General features: G+C 45.0%; 3 protein-coding genes across 4 annotated transcripts; 1 reads left to right on the plus strand and 2 right to left on the minus strand.

Annotated features, from left to right (window-relative positions):
* The first annotated feature begins 689 nt into the window (after positions 1 to 689).
* Positions 690 to 18,936, plus strand: rb1 (retinoblastoma 1). 2 transcript variants are annotated; one of them, XM_030101160.1, is made up of 27 exons: positions 690 to 937; positions 1,321 to 1,441; positions 1,928 to 2,031; positions 2,337 to 2,471; positions 2,563 to 2,601; positions 2,707 to 2,756; positions 2,950 to 3,060; positions 3,197 to 3,342; positions 3,433 to 3,510; positions 4,199 to 4,308; positions 4,400 to 4,477; positions 5,378 to 5,465; positions 5,560 to 5,676; positions 5,773 to 5,829; positions 5,937 to 5,968; positions 6,085 to 6,161; positions 6,234 to 6,454; positions 14,543 to 14,658; positions 14,870 to 15,066; positions 15,452 to 15,597; positions 15,702 to 15,806; positions 15,897 to 16,010; positions 16,088 to 16,236; positions 16,419 to 16,449; positions 16,547 to 16,689; positions 17,420 to 17,466; positions 17,590 to 18,936. In XM_030101160.1, the coding sequence occupies exons 1-27, from the start codon at positions 828 to 830 to the stop codon at positions 17,658 to 17,660; spliced, it is 2,793 nt and encodes a 930-aa protein (XP_029957020.1). In that variant the 5' UTR covers positions 690 to 827; the 3' UTR covers positions 17,661 to 18,936. The 2 variants fall into 2 exon arrangements, with proteins under 2 accessions (XP_029957020.1, XP_029957021.1); XM_030101161.1 differs by having other exon boundaries at positions 16,550 to 16,689.
* Positions 6,678 to 8,051, minus strand: LOC115395571 (lysophosphatidic acid receptor 6). The gene has a single exon (XM_030101163.1). The coding sequence runs from the start codon at positions 8,027 to 8,029 to the stop codon at positions 7,067 to 7,069; it is 963 nt and encodes a 320-aa protein (XP_029957023.1). The 5' UTR covers positions 8,030 to 8,051; the 3' UTR covers positions 6,678 to 7,066.
* lpar6b (lysophosphatidic acid receptor 6b) lies at positions 11,313 to 13,210 on the minus strand. Its single transcript, XM_030101162.1, has one exon. It carries the CDS (start codon positions 12,804 to 12,806, stop codon positions 11,745 to 11,747), a length of 1,062 nt encoding a protein of 353 aa, XP_029957022.1. The 5' UTR covers positions 12,807 to 13,210; the 3' UTR covers positions 11,313 to 11,744.
* Positions 18,937 to 19,887: the final 951 nt, after the last annotated feature.

Raw genomic sequence — 19,887 nt, forward strand, 5'->3', positions numbered from 1 at the left:
TAGAGGGCAATAGTTACACATAGAAGAGTAGACAGAGTAGAGTAGAGTCACCATTTTATGGTAATAAACCAACCCAGTGCGTGATCAGAATGACAGCGTGAATGGTAATGGTTTAAGGGATTACCAGTTACCGGGTGTATACAAGTAGAAAAACATGTATTACCGTTGAGAATATTTTATCTTTGCATGAAACAGCATGTGTAAAAGCACCAATGCAAATCAAACACAGGCACGCTGAAAAAAAAAACAAATTGAATGACCAAAGGTACGTTTTTCGTTACCGCCTGTGTGTAATTTCAGAAGAACCCGCAGAAAGGCTAAATTTGAGCTCCGAACTCCTCACATTTTGGCGGCATAAATGCAAATGAACGGATGTTACGTAGCTCCTTTCCCGCGTTTTCCACTCAGGATTTTGGGTTCGTTCGTTTTTCTTGTCGCGTGATTTGTCATCCCGTTATCGGTATACTGCAACAATGGGTTAGCGACGTAGAAGAGGTTATCTAGCAGATATCCAATGCAAACGTCCGCAATTTTTGTCTGAAACAGATATATGTGAGCATTAGGAACCCAGCGGCCACGCTCGTATCGACTGGGTTGCGGTACAAAACGTGTCGGAACCGCGTCACCCGCACGCCGCCGCGCCCTTCAGGAATAGAAAACGAGCATCCACTGCAGCCCGGTTGAGGAAGTCGGTGGGATTCTGTTGTATTGTTGTCTCAGCACTCGTGCAGTGGGATTTAAACTCCGAAAACATATTTTTTAAATCGTTCGAGACTCCGCTTCGTTTTTATTGATTTAACTAGGCTGCTGGGCGACGGGACACCAAGATGCCACCTAAAAAACGCCACTCTGGGACGAGCCAGAGCAAAGAGCCGAAGCCCGGTGCTGAAAGTGTGTCTGCAGACAAGAAGGACAGTCCAGAGTTATCTGTGAAAAAGTAAGAAAAGTCGTGTTGCCTCTCCCGAACCGAAGTCACTTATCAGCGTGATGCAAACCCGATTTTTACTGACTTACATTTAACATCGTAGCCTCACATTTAACCTGTTTGTCGACCCATGTTATTCCTGCTAACTAGCATCTGTGGCCGTAGGGCGAAATAATCACTGAGGCCTGAATTTAGAGCTTTAAATTCACGATTTCTGTTTGTGTTATCTCTCACCAGGGTGTAACAGTCAAGTCTTGGTCGTAACATGAACTGTAACACCGTTATAATGTCAGATAGACACCCTGTCCGGTCACCGGCCCCGTTAAGCTAACTGTTGTCATCCACCCAGCATGCAGTCTGTTGTGCTTCATGGCTGTTGCTGTTTTGCCGTGCAGACACAGAGATAAGGATGCGGCGTTCGTGGCTCTCTGCAAGAGCCTTCGTGTGACGGATCCGGTGTGTGATCGAGCCTGGACGCTGTGGAAAGCTGTGCAGGAGTCTATGGATGATGTGACTGTATGTATTTAAATGACTTTACACGTGTATTGTTTTTCGCCCTCTCTACTGGACACTGTTGGAGGTATTTGTCATGAACACTGCTCAGCGTTGTGTTCATAAACATGTCCTTACATCTTTATGTTGGTGCTTTTTGTAGTTTTATTGAAATGACATGATAAAAGATACATCCAAATCATATCTAACAGTATTATCCACATAGGCTTGTAGCAATACTTACAACATTTACATGCTTTAACTCATTTAAATACTTGGGCAGTAAACATTTCCATCCCATTTAGAATATTTAAATTCTAATCCCAGAGACGACCAGGACACACGCCATTTCCTTTTTGTATTCTGTGACTATTATGAACAAGATCAGATGTGTGAGTTCCCAAACGTGGTTACCTTCAAACGTGAGCTGTGTGCCGTTGGAGTCGGATTTTAGCTGAAAATTAGTGACAAAGCTGTTAAGTAAAATCTCTCTAATGTTTTTGGTTTCAGGACAGTCAGAAAAGGCTGTGGGGCGCCTGTCTGTTTGTGTCTGTGATCGACATGGACGTTTCCTGCTTCACCCTGACTCAAGTCCTGAAAGCCGTCAGTCTGGAGTAAGTACTGTTACTGAACTCAGTTCATTATAGCCGCCATCTTGGTGATATGTTACCGATATAGCTGGTGCAAGTGCTGAGATGCAGCTGTGGTGGCTTTCCTTAGAAGTAGAAAACTGTTTTGCAATGTGGGTTTTCTATTAGGAGTGTTTGTCATAATGTTTAAAATTAAAATCCAGCTGTATGTGTCACTTGTGTGACAGAAATCAGGAAACCAAACAACTGTTTACTGGAATCGATGACGCTGATTGACAGTTTTGTTCCTGTTTTTCTTGCTGATAGAGAAATAATATTTCTCTTTGCAGTGTGACACAGTTCATGAGCGTGGTGAGGAAGTTGGACGTGAACCTAGATACTATTAGCACCAAGGTGACCTCAGCTCTGACGCGACTTGAGAAGAAGTATGAGGTGATGCTCGCTCTGTACCAGAGGTTTGAAAAGTGAGTCAACACAGTCTATCAACAGAATGTGAGATTTGTAAAACTGCTAATGGCAAAGTTGTAATTGATTATTTCAATTGTTTTATTTTAGGATGTGCAAGAACATCTTTGTTTTGACTTCTGATGGCAAGTAAGTTTGAGATTGATCTGTGAGGGAGGTGTGTTTGTCTTTTGATTGGTAATGATTGAAAGATGTGCTGGTGTATTTATCATGTTTCACTCTCTCGTGTTTAAGGGAAAGGGAAACTTTGCGGACATGCTGGACGATGTTCCTCTTGGCTAAAGGTAGGTTTAAGTGTACGAACAACGTCAGAACAGGCAGGATGGAGCTGATAACACGCTTCGTGAAAACACATTTCAGTTGTTCCGTCGTCCTCTTTTCATTTTTCCTTTCTCCGTTGTGCGCCGCTGTAACGATCGGATTTATCGGAAAATGTTTCTGGTTACAGTTCTGTTGTTTGTCATGTGGCGTCTGTAGGAAGGGCCCTGCAGATGGAGGATGACCTGGTCATATCGTTCCAGTTGTTGCTTTGCACGCTGGAGTTGTTCATCAAGCGCTGCTCTCCAGAACTTTTGCAGCCTCTTTACAGTAAGCTTATTGTCTTTTAGAGACTTTTAAATCAAAGATTCTCTTCTGGTAGTAACAATGATCATGTTAGAAATGGTAAAGTGTATTAAAAGCAAATCTCAATGGTTCACAGAGATTTTGATTTGCATTCTTTCAGAATCGGCCATCAGCAAAGTTCAGAGTCCCCCCACACGGATATCTCGTCGTAACCAGAGCAAAGCCAAACCCCGAGCTCCGGACCCCGAGGTGGACGTGCAGCTCCTCGAAACCCTCTGCAAAGAGAACGAATGCAACGCTGAGGAGGTCTGCCTGGTCTTCTTATGGTCCTCATACACACACAAGCTCCCTCGGCTTCTTTGCGTCTCATGTAATCTCCTTCAATTTCATTTCCAGGTGAAGAACGTTTATCACACCAGCTTCACGGCGTTTCTCGACTCCATGGATCTCTCAAGATCCTGGGATTTTCCTCAGGTAGGCCCGATCGTCACGTCATCTGCCGCATTGTTTGATCACTGTTTCCACTGGTTATCTCTTCCTGCTTTGCTTCTGCCTCATGTTTGTTTTCACGTACACAGTGTCAGGAAACTGTGTATTCAAGCCACAGATCCTTTGTAGTGTGTGGCGGTGATCTATTGGAGGGGCAGGTATTAAAACAATGGAGACCAGGTGCTGCTGTTTGCTGAGGCTGACACTGTGAATTGCGCTGGGCACGTTTATCTTATTGTGGACAGATGGTGTGCGTTATTCATCTAACTGACTTATGTAAATAATTTGCAAGTCTCACCTTATTGGTTTTAAATTGAGGGTCTGCATCATGTGGAAAAAGTCATAAATCAGTGAAGGGCTCAGACCATTAAAAGAGAACAGCTTCTCAGTCCTGGACTGTGAGATATCAGGCACAATTTTAGGAATTTTACAATATATTGTGCAGCCTGACCTCTGAATCTTTCACAAATGATGGATGTGTTAAATGGCATAAGTGCAAATATAATGTCACATTTTAAAATATGAATACATTTATGTTTTTCTTCCGTGCCGCTGCTGTAGATCTGAGCAGACAGGCGATGCCAGTGAACTTCAAATGAAATCTTGTGTTCAGACCTGTACGTCAGATGGAGCCGGCCTCTGATTAGACTCTGCCTGTGATGTTTCACCGCAGGTGAACGTCGCAGACCAGCAGTACGAAGAGCACTACCTCAAGAGCAGAGACATCGACGGACGGCTGTTTTTCGATGGAGACGAAACCGTCTTTGCTCCAAAAGTCCAGATGTAATTAGTCTCCTTCGTCGTTCAGCATTCTGGTGTCAATTCATTGAAATGCTTTTCAGGAGGAGTGCTGAATAATCCCTCCTGCGTTCAGATCCCAGGTGGAGAGAACGCCGAAGAAGAACCCGTCGGACGAAGAGGGTTCGCTCGTCCCTCCTCAGACGCCCATCAGGTCAGCAGCAGCCTGTCGCACGTCGTTTTTCATCAAGTTAATCCAGAGACTGAGACTGGAACCCCGTTTAGCTGTGTTTCTACAGCCTAGAAGATCCTGTTGAAGTTTGAGTGAATTTACACATTTCACATCCAGTTTGGAAAAATGCCATGTCTGCACCGTGACGTTTAAATGTCTGGTGTGGTTCGGCGTGAGAGGTGTTGTCTGAAAGTGTGTCAGGATTCGGGGGTGAATGTGGTTGAGATACGTGTAAACCTGTATCTTGTCAGAGAGACTCAGAAAGTGATAAGAACAGTGTTGAAATTTTAGTCATTTTGTAAACACATACGCATAAATCAATAGATGCGAAGAAATCATGAAATGCAGCACATGAAATAAATGAAAGAGTCTGGAGCAATCAGAGGTGGGGTTCGGCTTAAACATTTATCAGACAGACCCTTATTCAGTTATCCAAAGAATAAAGAAGCAAAACAAACAAAGAATGAAATAATTTTGCAAACAAGTACATGAAAGATCTGAAGAGTTTAACCGTTGTCGTTCTGGTCATATAAGAACATTTCAGTCATAACCAAAAGATGCACCAGATTACAAACTGACGTAATTTAAAGAGAAGGTCCTACATCAGGATGTTGTTTTAATTCAGAGTATAGCTGCTGGATTTCACCCCAGCTTTTGCAGCTAAAACACTCCAGTTTTTTTTCATTATTCAATATGCCAGACACAAAGTGTTATTAAATGAATGAATAAATAAACGTCTTCATATTGGAGTTTGGAGTTGTTCAGTTAAATTCTGTTTTAAAAAAACAACTTTTTTTTTTTTTGTGCCCAAGTGGCAAATTTAAGGCACATTAAGGAGACAGTCTTCTTATTGACGGACTTGTTTCCTCTAAATCTCCTCAGAGCTGCCATGACCTCCATCCAGATGCTGAGAGGCGACCTCACGTCTACCGGCGACCAGCCGTCCACCACCCTGGCAACATATTTCAAAGTGAGTCTCCAGAAAAGCCAGCGGGGGTTTCCCACCGACGCTCAGATCAACCTAACATGATATATTCCTGCTGCTTCTCTCCTCCCGTCTTCAGCAATGCACCGTGGACCCGACGCAGGACGTGCGGAAGCGCTTGGAGGCGCACGGTCAGGCTTTCAGCCAAAGATTCGGTCAGGCGGTCGGCCCGCACTGTGTGGTGTACGGCCGGGAGGTGAGAGCTCCGCGTTCCAGAACTGAAGCAGGATCAGTGGCGGCAAGATTTCATTTATGAACAAGGTTGATATATTTTTTCTTTTCCATCTTTCAGAGATTTTCCCTCGGTGTCAGAAAGTATTACCAAGTAATGGAGGCCATGCTTAAATCGGTACAGTTATTCACTCCTCTTGCTTTCTTCTTTTAATTTATTTTTCTAAAGTAGTTTTAAAAGTCATCTCTCCTGATATTCACTCTTTTTTTTTTCCTATCTAATAGGAGGAGAAGCGACTGTCGGTGCAAAATTTCAGGTATTTTTATTTTCCAATTCCACAGAGATGAGTCCTTTCCCTCAGTTGAACATTGGAAGTTCACTCATGCTTTCTTTATTGTTAACATGCTCTGAATCATGTGGTTTCCCCTCCAGTAAACTCCTCAATGACTCCACATTCCACACGTCGCTGTTGGCCTGCGCTCTGGAGGTGGTCATGGCGGCATATGGAGGTAAACCCCACAAACACTGTGAGAAATGTTATAATGTGACGGGTTGTAATGAGGTTTGCTCCGTGCGGACAGTGAGCAGTTTCAAAAACGGAGGCTACAACCCCGGAGGGGGCGAAGCAGCCGACAGGGACGTGTGTTTCCCCTGGATCCTCGACGTGTTCGACCTCGCCGCTTTCGACTTCTACAAGGTCATCGAGAGCTTCATCAAGGCCGACCCCACTCTGAGCAAAAACATCATCAAGCACCTGGAGACCTGCGAGAACCTCATCATGGAGAGGATCGCGTGGAGGACGGTCAGTTTGCCTGCAATTCCCACATAAACTGACATGCAGAATATAATCCAAATATTTTTACAAGTCCAGAAGAAGAAAAACAGACATTTACACTTAAATTAAGGCGACTTTACATATTGTTACATGCATACTCATCTCACTTTTTTCTTTATTTCACAAACACAATTAGCATATGTTGAAAAACATATTTCAACAATCTCAGCTTTTCTTTTTTATTTGGTGATCGTCTGAGCGCAGATCTTATTCCCATGGTTGCAATTAGTTGTATTAATTAATCAAACCCGTCTGGGATCCTCTTGAAGAGCCAGGTGCTCTGGCACCTTTGATTCACTGCTGTTACGCAGCGGGGAGGAAGGAGTTTCTCTCGAGGAACTGAGGAAGTCTCACAGTGACAGCCACCGCTGTGAGGACGGCTGCGAAGGCTTAAAGAGAAATCTGTGAAGTCTGATATGAAAGAGAGCAAATTGCAGCTGAGGCTTTTTATTACGCCGATTTTCAAGCCTAACAGTCACTGGCGAACAAATGACTGCAGGTATATTTGCTAATTTGCAGATTTCTGGTCTACTGAAGGGATTTTTAGTTCTTTTTTGGTCCTCCTGTGATCAGTGTGAGTCACTGGCTGCCGCTGCCTCCGCCGCTGGGCGTCTCCCTGTGCACCAGGCTGCTGGAGAAGTAGTAGACGAGCGGGTTGAGGCAGCAGTTGAAGCTGGCCAGGGAGAGCACGACGGGGTGCGCGGCCTTGGTGAGCCTGGCCAGGCCGCAGTGGGGCAGCAGCTCCACGTGCGTGAGCGTGTACCCCAGCAGGTTGACGTGGTAGGGCAGGAAGCACAGCAAGAAGACGGCCAGCACCCAGTAGATGACCGTCAGCGTGCGCCGGCGGCCGCGGCGGCAGCGGCGGCGCCTCGGCCGGCGCAGCACCCGCAGCACCCTGCAGTAGCTGTAGAGCAGCAGCAGCGCCGGCAGCAGGAACGCCGCCAGCACCAGGCCCAGCACGGCCAGGATGACGGCGCGGTGGCGGCGCTCGGACGGGTCCAGCAGGCACGGCTCGCTCGGACGGGCGGCCGCCGAGCGCAGCAGAGGCAGGCCCACGCCGAGCCCCAGCACCACGCACCAGATCCCGCCGCTCACCGCCCGGGCCACGCGCAGCCGGCGCGCCGCCGACGCCAGCGGTCGCACCACCGCACAGTAGCGGTCCACCGCGATGCACACCAGGAAGAAGATGCCCCCGTACAGACTGATGTATTTGACGACGAAGGTGACCTGGCAGTACGCCGCGCCGGGGGTCCAGCCGGACGCCCGGGCCCTCTGGTGGTAGTAGTAGATCCTCAGAGGCAGAGAGATCACGAAGAACAAGTCGACGGCCGACAGGCTGGCCATGTAAACCGCCGTGCTGTTCATGGCGCCGGGGGAGACGCACAGCCGGCGCACGGCCAGGCCATTGGTGGCCAGCCCCAGCAGGAAGATGACGCTGTAGGACACCTGGTAGAAGGTGAAGCGGTAGCTCGTGTCCACGGTGCAGTTGGACAGAAGCGAAACTGGTTTGGCGGTCAGATCCGTCACGTTCAGCAGCTCCATGTCTCTAAAACTACTCCCACAACTTTCACTGTGAGGCTCGCATATCTGCAGAAAGGAAGCACGTGATGAAAGAAAGTTTCATGACTTGAGTTTCAGTATTCCTCACAACGTTACACTTTCCCTCAGTACATTTGAACACAAATATCTGGAGTTTTCTCCTCATTACTTTGTACAAATTGGCTCTTAACTCCCGTTTAATCTGAAGCTGTTTCAAATCAGAAGTTACCAATACTGAAACTGCAGAAACCAGAACTTTAGGACTCATTGAGTAACAATACTTCACAAACAAAATAAAATACAAATGAATAAAAGTTATTCATTCTGATAATCAGTATTAAAAAAAAAACAATACTTCTAATTGGGAAATAGGTAAAAAGTAAAGATAATGTGCATCAACAGAGTTCATAATTTTTTTTTTTTTATTGGATGAATCTATACTTTTACTTTCGACCAAGCCTTTTCAGAGGCGTCGTGTTCTCGCGCTGACGTAAATAGTGTGAGTACTCATAGTATTTGTCACGTCAGAACATGACCGGGAGCAAATTGGATTTCAATCAGAGCTTCCTGTTCTCATAAAGAATGCAAACATTACGTTTCATTACAAGGTAAAGCTAAAGAAACACCCCACAATATCATTTTATTAACATTTCGAATCCACCTTTACTGCAGCTCATAAACAGGAGTTTTGTTTAATTTCACCAAGATGTTAATTTACCAAAGTTTATTGCTTATAAAAAGTAAATATCCTGTCAAATATGCTTCAGTCACTTTTGAGGTGGAACTTAATCTAAATGTGCGTAATTATAGTTTGATAGATTCATTGTCCTGACTGGGATTTTCCCTTCTGTTGACACAAAACACTCATATATCACTGTAAATTAAAAAAAAAAGTAGCTGAGCTCCCGCTGTTGCTCGCGATTATATTTTAGTGCTAATCCTCAATTCCCTGTATATCAATGGTTCTTTCATAATGCAGCCATAAATGTGTGAAATTAATCTCAAAAATAAGCTTTAACTGTATTTGCTTACTGTGTAGTCAGTGACTTATTCATTTGCATTCATTAAATTCCTTGAGAGCAAATATCTAATTCAAACAGTGCTATTATTCCAATGTTATTGCTCCAATTTTTATCAATTTTTTTTAATTTTTTTTTTATCAAGCCTGTCGTAATCTATTACGTAACGACTGCTTAAAACACAGCATGTGTAATCACAGTATCACTATGGATAAAACTTGACTCACCTTTTATCAGGATCAGTATAACGCCCGTCTGAAGGTACCGATAGTCAGGATCCATTGATGGCGCACACAGGTCACGGCCACGCTCCCTCGCCGTCTCCCGCCCCGTCCACCCTCCTCCTCTCCTTATCCTGCCCCGCACGCTGTCGCTGCCCATTTTAAATGGGGTTTTATGTTTAGGGAGCGTTAAAAATTCAGATGTCACGGTTAGTTTGAGGACCGGCGGATGTTGACCAGCTTTTCTTTCACCTCGGGCCCATTAAAGCCGCCCGGGATTGTTTCATTACCTGGACGGCGGGAGTCGCGTTTACGACTTCTTGTTGAAAACGAGCAGCGGTGATTGGGGTTGATCATTAACGACGCGCCCGGGCCGACGGACAGAGCCATCGCGGTGCATTGCAGGAATGGATTTTATCATGCCGTTGATGTTGTAACTTTATATTCAGGCTTGGGACGCGAGCCCTCAGGAGAAGAAAAGTTAACCTGCAGTAGATTTCCGCCCATGATAACGTTTTCATTCCTCAGTCAAAAATCAAGCTGCGCTTTTTTAATATGCATGCACACTTTACACAAATACGATTCACCTCACATCAGATTATTGAATGCACACCGCTGTGACAGTTCAGCTTTGGGCGGCCGCTTTTGTTTTTCATCACCGAACAAAGTTACAACACAGCGTGTGACGAAAAAGCGATGTGCAGTTTATTTATGATCCGCAGAATCCGGCTCAGGTAAGTTTTTCGGAGGAAGAACTGGTCAAATGCCAAAATACTTTCCAGCCTCTGTGCTCGATTTTGTCAACGTTCTTCTCCAGCTGGAGGCGTGTTGTTGCTCGCCTGCTTTGCTTTTGAACAGCCCGTCTCACCGTCGCGGCTGTGGCTGTGGCGGCGGCGGCGGCGGCGGTGATGAGTCCTCCCCTGTCAGGGCAGACCCTCAGGCAAACCTCTTCAGAGGAATGCAGCAGTGCTCCGTCTTGCAGCCGCGGCTTCCACGAGAAGAATTTTATCTTGCGTTCGCTGAGCAAAGGCTTTCAGCTTTTTTCAGCCTTGCAGAGATTCTCAGTACAGAATGTTTTCGTCTGCAACTTTCAATGAAGCTAATGTCTGCTTCCCGACTTACTCAGGAGTTATCAGTTTATTGTTAAAATGGCAGCATGCGCCCTCTCAAACTTCAGTTTTGTTTTCAGCTGTGTATTTTGAGAACACCATGTCTGTTCCAGTCTACATTAGCAGGACCAGATCAACCTTCAGTTGCATGAGTTGGATGTTTGTTTCACAGTCGCTTTAGGGTTCATGAATATTTGGACGTTGATAAAGTTTTAGTATTTTGACTCTGTCATAAAGTTTTACATTTTTTGCTATGGTCTGAGGGTGTTTGCATACAAATCTGGTGAAATGTGTTACAAGACATTGCATAAGTACCAGCTACACTTTGTTTTTAGATGCAAAAAAAATATTAGAAAATGACTCAGCTGACCCACGACCATGTTTGTTTAATTACCCAATTGTTTCCCTTACAATAAATAAGGTCAATAAAAATAATAGTAATTATGCTTTATTAGTTTCTGTAATTAGTTCTGGTCCCATTAAAAAGATTTAAGGCACATATAAACAGTTTTGGTAATTTGTTTACCTAGTCTGGATGTAAATATCCACAGGTCAAAGCTGAAAGTTTTCACATGAAACACATTAGAATTGTTTGTCTTCAAACCCAAAGTGACGTGTCCAGAGCGTCAGCGTTTTTTAGTTCCGGTGCAGGGATGGACATGCTTTCATGTTTTCCACCTATTCAGACTCGTCTGATGAAAGACTTTTGTCAGCAACAGTGCAGCACTGCTTTTTTTTATTCACCACGCCTGTAGTTCATACATTTGTATAAAAAGCAAACAAAAAAAGGAAACTCAATCGCCGTTCATTTAACCAAGCATAGTGCCTGCTTCTGTATTGTTTGTGCTTGTATGACTAATTGGTCTATACAAATAATTTGGGTACACCCAATTAAAAAAAAAAAGGCTCATTTTAAACTAGCACCCTGTCTGAACCAAAGACTTCACAACAAATCGAACAGGCAGTGAAATTCTTATTCAAATGTTTAATTCTCTCGAGAAATACAGGTAATGCGTTCTTATAAAATGTTTCTATGGAGACAAAAATCACGAATCAGTTTGGAAAAGCACATCAAAGTACATGAAACGGCTGTAATACTGGTTCAGGCTGGTGACAGTAACACACACACGCAGCACCGCCTGTCTTTTCACGAGGAAGAGTAAGTTCTACCTTGCGTTGCCACCCCGATGAAGGGGTTTTTATGCCGCCACACACCAGCGTCGGAACGCTTCCTCTTAAGTCTTGGCGTGTCCAGCAGCTGGGAGTGACTCCTTAGCAACCGCTTTGTTTGTGTTGGTTCTCGGCCACTCTGCCTCCGCCTGTGATTCAGATCGAGTTCCGGGCCGGGACTCGCCGATTTATCCAGCGTTCAGACGGTGGACTCGCTGTCAAACACCTTCTCTCGCAGAGTCCTCAGGGTCCTGAGCGTCGAGGACGGGCTGCTCTGCGAGCTGTCCCCTTGCAGTCTGTCCAGCAGCTTGGCGCCGTTGTACCACACTTTGGACTTCCGCTTGACGGAGCTCTGAATGGTCTCCGACGTGAAGTAGTAGATGACCGGGTCGAAGCAGCAGTTGGTCACCGCGATGCACAGGGCGATCGGGTAGATGGTCCTGACCACGTCCTCTGCGTAGCAGCCCTTCAGGACTTTGGAGCGCACCATGGCGTAGAACATCAGGTTGACGTTGTAGGGGATGAAACAGAAGCAGAAGATGATCAGGTGCACCAGGATCATCCGCAGAATCTTCTTTTTATTGAGGCTCCCGCCGCGGGTGAGCGTCTGGGGTTTCCTCAGGGTCCGCAGCACCATGATGGAGCAGAAGACGTTGACCATCAGCGGGATGATAAAGCCCACCGTCTCGATGAACACCACCACTTTGGACAGCTCTGACTTCCACTGCTTCTTTGAGTAGTTCTCAAAGCAGAAGTGTGTGGAGGAGTTAGTGTTGTTGGGCGACGTGGTGTCCAGGAGAAACCCCGTGGGAATGCTTCCAGACAGAACCATCACCCACACCATGCAGCAGGCCACCTTGGCGTTCCTCTTAGTGCGGATCGTCTGGGAGCGGAACGGGTGCACGATGGCCAGGAAGCGGTCGACGCTGATGCAGGTGAGGAAGAGGATGCTGCCGTACATGTTGGTGTAGAAGAGCGCCACGGAGATCTTGCAGAGCACGCTCCCGAACAGCCAGTCGCGCCGGACAAAGTACACGATCCGGAACGGCAGGCTGAGGACGAAGAGGGAGTCCGAGACGACCAGGTTGATCATGTAGGTCGTGGTCTCGTTCCTCATCTTCAGCGTGCAGCTGAAGATGTACACCGCCACCATGTTGAAGATGAAGCCCACCACAAACACCAGGCTGAACACCGCGCTGTACAGAGGGTACTTGAAGTCATCGCTCTTATCGCACGGGTACTGGGCAGTGCTGTTAGACATCTTGAGACGAGGCAGTAGAGACGTTCATGCGGAAAACGTCCACAGTTGTGAGTTCAGCTTGTTAATTCCACCAGCAGGGCTGAAGTCTCACCAGCTACATACTGCTGGGAATGAAAGCAACTTAAAACAGCTCAGAAAACGGCTTTGTCAGCATATAAAATCCTTCACGTGCGTTGCCTTGGTTGAATTCTGTCCAGCTCATCCTGCCATCCTCATTTACGTGAAGTTCTCAGCGGCTCCAGCTTCGCTCGGCAGAAGAAGAGTCTTTCTCCTGAGAGGAAGGCGTCACGTGGTTCCTCCGCTCCTGTTGTTCTCCTCCAGCTGCCGATCGTTACTCTGCTCCCGCTCGCCGGCAAACCTGAAGCCTCGCAGCAGCCTGGAAGTCTGACGCCCCGACTCAAAGAATTCACTGGACTGTTGAGAGCCGGGGGAGGAGCCTCGGCCGGGGCCAAAGTCCTCCCACTGCCACTCCGGATTTGAATATTGAGACATCACATTTTAATATTCACCTCTGTGCTTTCATGTCTGCCAGAGTCGATTCAGATTTGAGAGTATCTCACCCCTTCAAGATTTATTAATCAACCATTTTCTGTATGGTTTGTCATCAGTATTTCACTGTTTTCGTTTCACGTCACCAGATGTTATTGAAGCGACCGCAGGACAAGTACACTTTTGAAACGTGTCGGTTGCGTCAGCGGGGTGTGACAAGTGTGTCATGAGGAATGTGCTGAAGGCTTGTTTATACCTGCACACACTGCTGAGTGGGAAACCACACCTCCACACACACACACGCGCACACACACACACACACACACACACACACACACACACACACACACACACACACACACACACACACACACTCATCCGGTGAGCTCGCCTCTGGGTTCAGTCTAAACCTATGTGTTGATAATCACGTGCACCCTCAGCGGCTTGTTTGTGCAAAATTAAAAAAAGAAATTAACTCTGAGCGTCTCCACCGATTAAAAGAGTTGTAAAAAAAATTTGTGAAGGTTATTATTTTATGTGCGGCGTGTGTTTTAAAGGTTTTCTCATCCTGTAAGGACTGTAAGTCCTTCACTTGTTGGTCAGAAAGGCATTTCAAACATAAGAAGATACAAATTTAAAAAAATTAAACTGATAAACTAGGAATAGAAAAACAAAAAACAAATGAAAGCCTCATAATGCAGCGATAGGTTAGTTGATTGTTTATTAACACCCCAAAACAACGTCAGCTTGCTTATTTACTGGACCTCCTTTTGGCTTCCTCTCTAGAAGAAAAGGCTGAGGATCGATTACAGTACTGATCAGCAGCCAGATGGAGGCAGTGCTGGTAATTTTCTTTGATTTAAAAAGCTAATTTGAAAAAAAAGAAAAAAGAAAAGGGCATTGTTGTTTGTTTTACAGTTTTAAGAAAAGTGACAGATTCATAAACAATCCATTCATAAAGTAGGATCTTTTATCTGTAATTTCTCACCTCGGCTGCCAATAAATGGTATCTCTCCTGCACTGATGTGTATCTCGGTGTGAAGATACTGTCGAGATTTACACGTGTCACGTGTGAGAGCATGCTTGAGATACTGAGTCCTGCATATGTTTAGATTTTCATATAAATTAGCACAATGTGTTCTCGTTTTCATTTCTAAGTTATTGTGTTTCATCTGTAATTCCTGACGGCGGGGAGGATTCTCTCGTTGTGACATAAACACTGAGCGCCGGTGTTTCCGTGTCTGCAGGGCTCGCCGCTGTTCGAGCTGCTGAAGCAGGAGCACGAGGGCGGGGCGGCGGAGCAGGTGGAGACCCCGGCCAGTTTCAGCCAGCCGCTGCAGCACAACCACACGGCGGCCGACCTGTAAGTCCGTCTGTCCGCCACTCTCCAGTAAAATCCGCTGATTTCTAGACCCCGTCACGCTTCTCTACGTGGTTGTGAAATAACCTGAGTCATCGAACGTAATCTGATTGGTACTTTCCAGGACTTCCACTCCTCACTGGTCCTTCCACGTTATGGAAATTTTAAGGCATGGTATTGATGGCGTAATACACTCGTCCTTCTGCCTTCGCAGATATCTGTCCCCCATGCACCCGGGCGTCCGCGCGTCGCCTCCGGAGTCTCCGGCCACGCCGGCCACGCCGGCCACGCCCAGCTCCCAGGCTTCCTTCCAGGCTTCCTCCCAGGCTTCCTCCCAGGCTTCCTCTCAGGCTGCCAGCCTCACTCCACGACTCCCCAAGTCCAACTCCCTCAGCCTCTTCTATAAAAAACGTGAGCTGTTTTTCGAGTGGATGCGGTCTTGAGATGAGTGATCAAACAAAAGCTTTTCTCTGACGTCTCGACTGTAAAGTGAAAGAAAAGTCAAACTTTGTTGGTTTCATTTTAAGTCAGTTGCATAATATTGAATCTGACTCATTTATTTCCAGGAAATCAATCCTGAATACATAATTACTACAATAGAAACAAATATAACAGTTGTTGGTGCCCTCTTGAGCCTTTTGGTTATGATGATTTTAAGTTTCATAGGTTTAAAGAAGAGGAAAGAAATGAGGTTACATATATTTCTTTGCATTGTGCTGCAGTCCTTCGTATTTCCCGCTGTTCATCCTGCTTTCGCTTTATCGCTCTGGGTTTTTTTTTTTTCCCCTCACTGCAGTGTACCGCCTGGCCTACACCCGGCTGAAGACCCTCTGCTCCTACCTGCTGTCCCCCCATCCTGAACTGGAGCCCATAATCTGGACCCTGTTCCAGCACACCCTGCAGCACGAGTACGAGCTGATGAGAGACCGTCACCTCGACCAGGTAACTTCAGCCTGAACCGTCTTCATCCTTTACTCCTGTTTCCATGCTTCGTTTTTTTTTTCTTTTTCTTTTTCTGTTTTTAACCAAACTCTTCGCTCCCACAGCTGATGATGTCGGCCATGTACGCCATCTGCAAAGTGAAGAGTGTTGACCTGCGCTTCAAGACCATCGTCACGTCTTATAAGAACATGTCCAACACCAGCCAGGAGGTGGCGCCGCCTTTTCAAAGAGTCCTCATATTTTATGCCGTTGTGTATAAACTCCACGTTTAATTGTGCCTCCGTGACTCTTCTTCGCAGACCTTCAAGCATGTGTTGATCACCGACGGCCACTATGACTCCATCATTGTTTTCTACAACCAAGTGTTCATGCAGAAGCTGAAAACCAACATCCTGCAATATGCGTCCACCAGAGTGAGACCCGGCTTCGGTTTAATCTTACGCCATCAGAGAAATGTGCACAATCCGTCTAACTGTTGTTGTTTTCCCAGCCGCCGACACTCTCTCCGATTCCACAAATACCGCGCAGCCCCTACAAGTTCCCCAACTCCCCTCTGCGCGTGCCGGGGAGCAACAACGTGTACATCTCCCCGATGAAAAGCCCCCGCATGTCTCCGGGCATCATGACCCCGCGCTCCAGGTCAGCCCGCCGTCTTCATGCTCGGCTGAAGTTTTCCCTTTCAGCCGGCCTGCGAACCGGCCCCCTTCATCAATATATTTTTGGGATTTTGGAAATAATTCAGATTATTGCTTGCTGGATTTTCGTTGTGAGTCCCTCCCTTGTTAAACGACAAACCTCAAACTGATTTTGGCCCTTTGCAGAATGCTGGTGTCGATCGGCGAATCCTTCGGGGTGAGTTCCTCTATGATCAGCTCCGTTTCAGCCGTTTCCATCTGCGGCGTCTGTTGTGTTTTTCTCATTCAGAGTATTTTTTTTCCTTCTCGTGCAGCAGTCCAACCGCTTTGAGAGGATCAACCAGATGGTCAACAGCAGCGAGCGCTCCTTCAAGAGGACCCTGGATCTCGGCTCCACTCCAAAACCCCTCAAGAGGTTACGCTTTGATGTGGACGGGCAAGACGAAGCCGACGGCAGGTTGGTTACAGCTCCCGCCTGGAACTGCAGCACTGCAGCTGCTGACTCAAGTGTTGTGTATCAAAAAACATATCCTTAAATGTTAGAATTAGGGAATAGGGATTTAACAGGTGCTTTTCTCAGAGGCAAAACTCTAACATCGTTTCTTATTTCAAAAATATTGTAACAGAACATTACAATATAAATACAATAGAAATATTGAACCATAAGTAACACACAGGTTCAAAGGATAAGTTTTTTTTTTTTTTGTATTCACATATTTAAGCCACACTGACTGTACACATTTACCACACCATCATTGGATCACATGTGGAGTCATTTGGGCCTATATGACCAGGATGAACAGTTAAAGAGATTGTAAATGTTCATTCACAGCATGCACGGCACCCCCTAGTGGTGTGGCATGAAAACTCCATATTTTTCAACATGCTGTTGAAACACTGTTGCACATTGTAGTGTAAACAGGGCCGAATTTGTTATAAATGAACCTTTTTCCTTTTTCTTGATCGTCTTGTTATAAACGGCAAAATATAATTCTGATGCAGCAACAAAGCTCATGAGTACATGGAAGCAGCACCTTGACTGAGTAGCCAGCTTTCTCTTCACGTGATCGCTTTTTATTCAGTCGCTTTTGCTGCATTACATGCTTTGGAAAAAATAAAACGGTGCAATAATAAAATAAAGAGCACAACTTCAATAAAAAGTTCACCTTATATTTTCTGTCCTGCAGTAAATCTGGAGGAGACTCCACACTCATTCAGAAGCTTGCAGAGATGAGTAAGTGACCACAGATCGATGCGTTTCGTCTCGGCCTCTCGGTGGTTTTGCCCCCAGCCGGGTGGATTTTGGATGCAGCTCCTCATTCCAGATCTGTGTTCTGTGTTCGTCTCCCCCTCGCAGGCTCCACCCGGAGTCGCATGCAGGAGCAGAAGATGAAGGAGGACGCCGAATCAAAGAAGGATGAACTCTAAAACCTGCTGAACTGACCTGCACTGTTTGCTTTTGTTTTCTTAAAGGTCACACACAAAGTGAAGCCGAGCTTTTCTGTACATTTAGCCTGATTTTAGTTTGTATTTAACTTTGAGGATTTATATGTGAATAGAGAGGACATCCTCCTCTTTTTTTTGTTTTTTTGAGACTTTATCTGGGTGTTTTTACTAAATGATTGACATTTCATTTGGATTTAATTAGGGAGAAGATGTTTGCTTTTAAGAATGTTCATTTAAATCGCATAAGAAATAATAGTTTGTTTATTTTTGCAGAAAGAACTGCAAACACACAGCTGGTCCTTGCGTTCTATAACTGACAGAAGTTTTGCTGCCATCAGGAATTTTTTTTTAAACTGTCGCTACAGATTTTTGACATTTCAAATGTCTCCATCATGATGCAACATTTTAAATGTTAAATCATGATTACACCCTGCGAACGGGAGTAAATGTCATTTGCGGAGATGGGCTCTCCATGAGGAACAGTAACGCTTTTTTATGCTTTTTTTTTTTTTAAGCAACATCTTCTGAAAGTTTCGTTCATGCGAGAAAAACTTGAACTGTTGAACGTTGCTCAGAGGAAAGTCGTGTGCATGATTTCTACACATCCAAAGTATGTGCAGTTTACAGGAAGTGCTGAGCTTGAATCATGAGTCAATAAGGTCAGTTTTGGTGTGATCCTAAATTAGTGCAAAGCTTCTTCTCATGTCGCAAAACTTAATTAATATTTTGATACACTCGCTCACGTTATCGGGGGATTTTTGGAAGCAGGAACAATGTTTTGAAGAAAAAAAATAAGTAAATGAACAGGAAATTTCTACTTTAACTTCACTTCAGTGTAAAATATCACTTAAAGAGTTTTGAAAGTAATGCACATATTTCCTAAGAACATTTTTTTTTTGTACTTTATTGTGTAAAGTTTACCACACGTAGGTTTTTCGACGGTCATGACTCCAGTGGCGGGTTTCTTTTGGTGCGCAGTAGCCAAAGCGAGCGTTCAGTTATCGCCCACCGATCAAAGGTAAAGAAGAGGTTCAGTGTGTTTTCTGGCTTTGTTACAGGTTTGTTTTTATCTCACCGCCCAGTGTGTGGCGTCACAGAGCTGTCATTACTGTAGATCTGCTGGTTTGATAGACTTGGATTTTCACCCGGAGAAAAATAGTTTGTGGTTGTTTTAGGCCGTTTATATTGTTCCCTCTAACTGATGAAGAGGCTGTCTTACTTTAAAAAGAAAATCACTCATTGACTGAAATAAATGACACTTGACACCATTTTCTTTTTCTCCCTTTTTTTCATTAGGACATTTTTCAACTTTGAATAAGATTTAGCACTGGGAAACTTGTTTTGATGGCATGCTCATATGACGGACGAGGTGTTCGTCACACTGCAGTGTTAAATGTTTGTGCTCATTTGTGCTGCACTTCCTGTTTCCAGCAGGCGACGCCGCGGCCCACGGTGGTTGTCGTCATGCGGCCGTGACGAGAACCCGACTCTGACGCAGCGTGCAAAAGTTTGAGGTCGATATTTACTCTGCCCTTCCTTCCTCATGGCCAACATCAAACTTTTCAAGTGCGTTTAGGACCTCAGACGTGTTTGCTTTTTCATTTTTTTCTGTGCAATTTTTCTGCAATTCTAAAGATGACAACAGAAGGAGAAAGCCAGTCTCCTCAGCAGAGCAAACCCGTTGATAATAGAGGCAAACTTGGTTTTTCTTTAAAATAAACTTAAAAGAAATCTCCAGCCTTTGTAATTTGAAATGACATTTACATCGTTTTACTTTAAAGCAAAGACTGAGCGCATCTGAAAATGTCACAATAAAAACAGATTCACTCTATTGCATAATCCGTACTTAACAGTCCTATTGCAAACTTTTCAAATAAGTTCACCAAAGATTTTTTTTTTTTTATCTCTCTCATCTTGCCAAACATGGTTAAAAACGTGTATTTTTCCTCCAAATGGATTAGAGTCGCCACATGTTGGCAAAGAAGCATAATAAAACGAATGTTTCCTAATAGAAGAGAGAGAGTAAAGAAAGAATAGCTGCAGCTGAGACACTGTCAGGAGAACGAAGTGTTCAAAGCAAGATGAAAATAAACCTCGCAAACAGTTTTAGGATAAAAATAAAACTGTGTACCTATTTATAACTTGGCAAAAAAAAAAAAAAAATGGATTTCCACAAAAAGGACGGCATGGACAGAGAGAAGAGGGAAAT

Source organism: Salarias fasciatus, chromosome 10, assembly GCF_902148845.1.
Source record: "Salarias fasciatus chromosome 10, fSalaFa1.1, whole genome shotgun sequence".
Taxonomy (NCBI): domain Eukaryota; kingdom Metazoa; phylum Chordata; class Actinopteri; order Blenniiformes; family Blenniidae; genus Salarias; species Salarias fasciatus.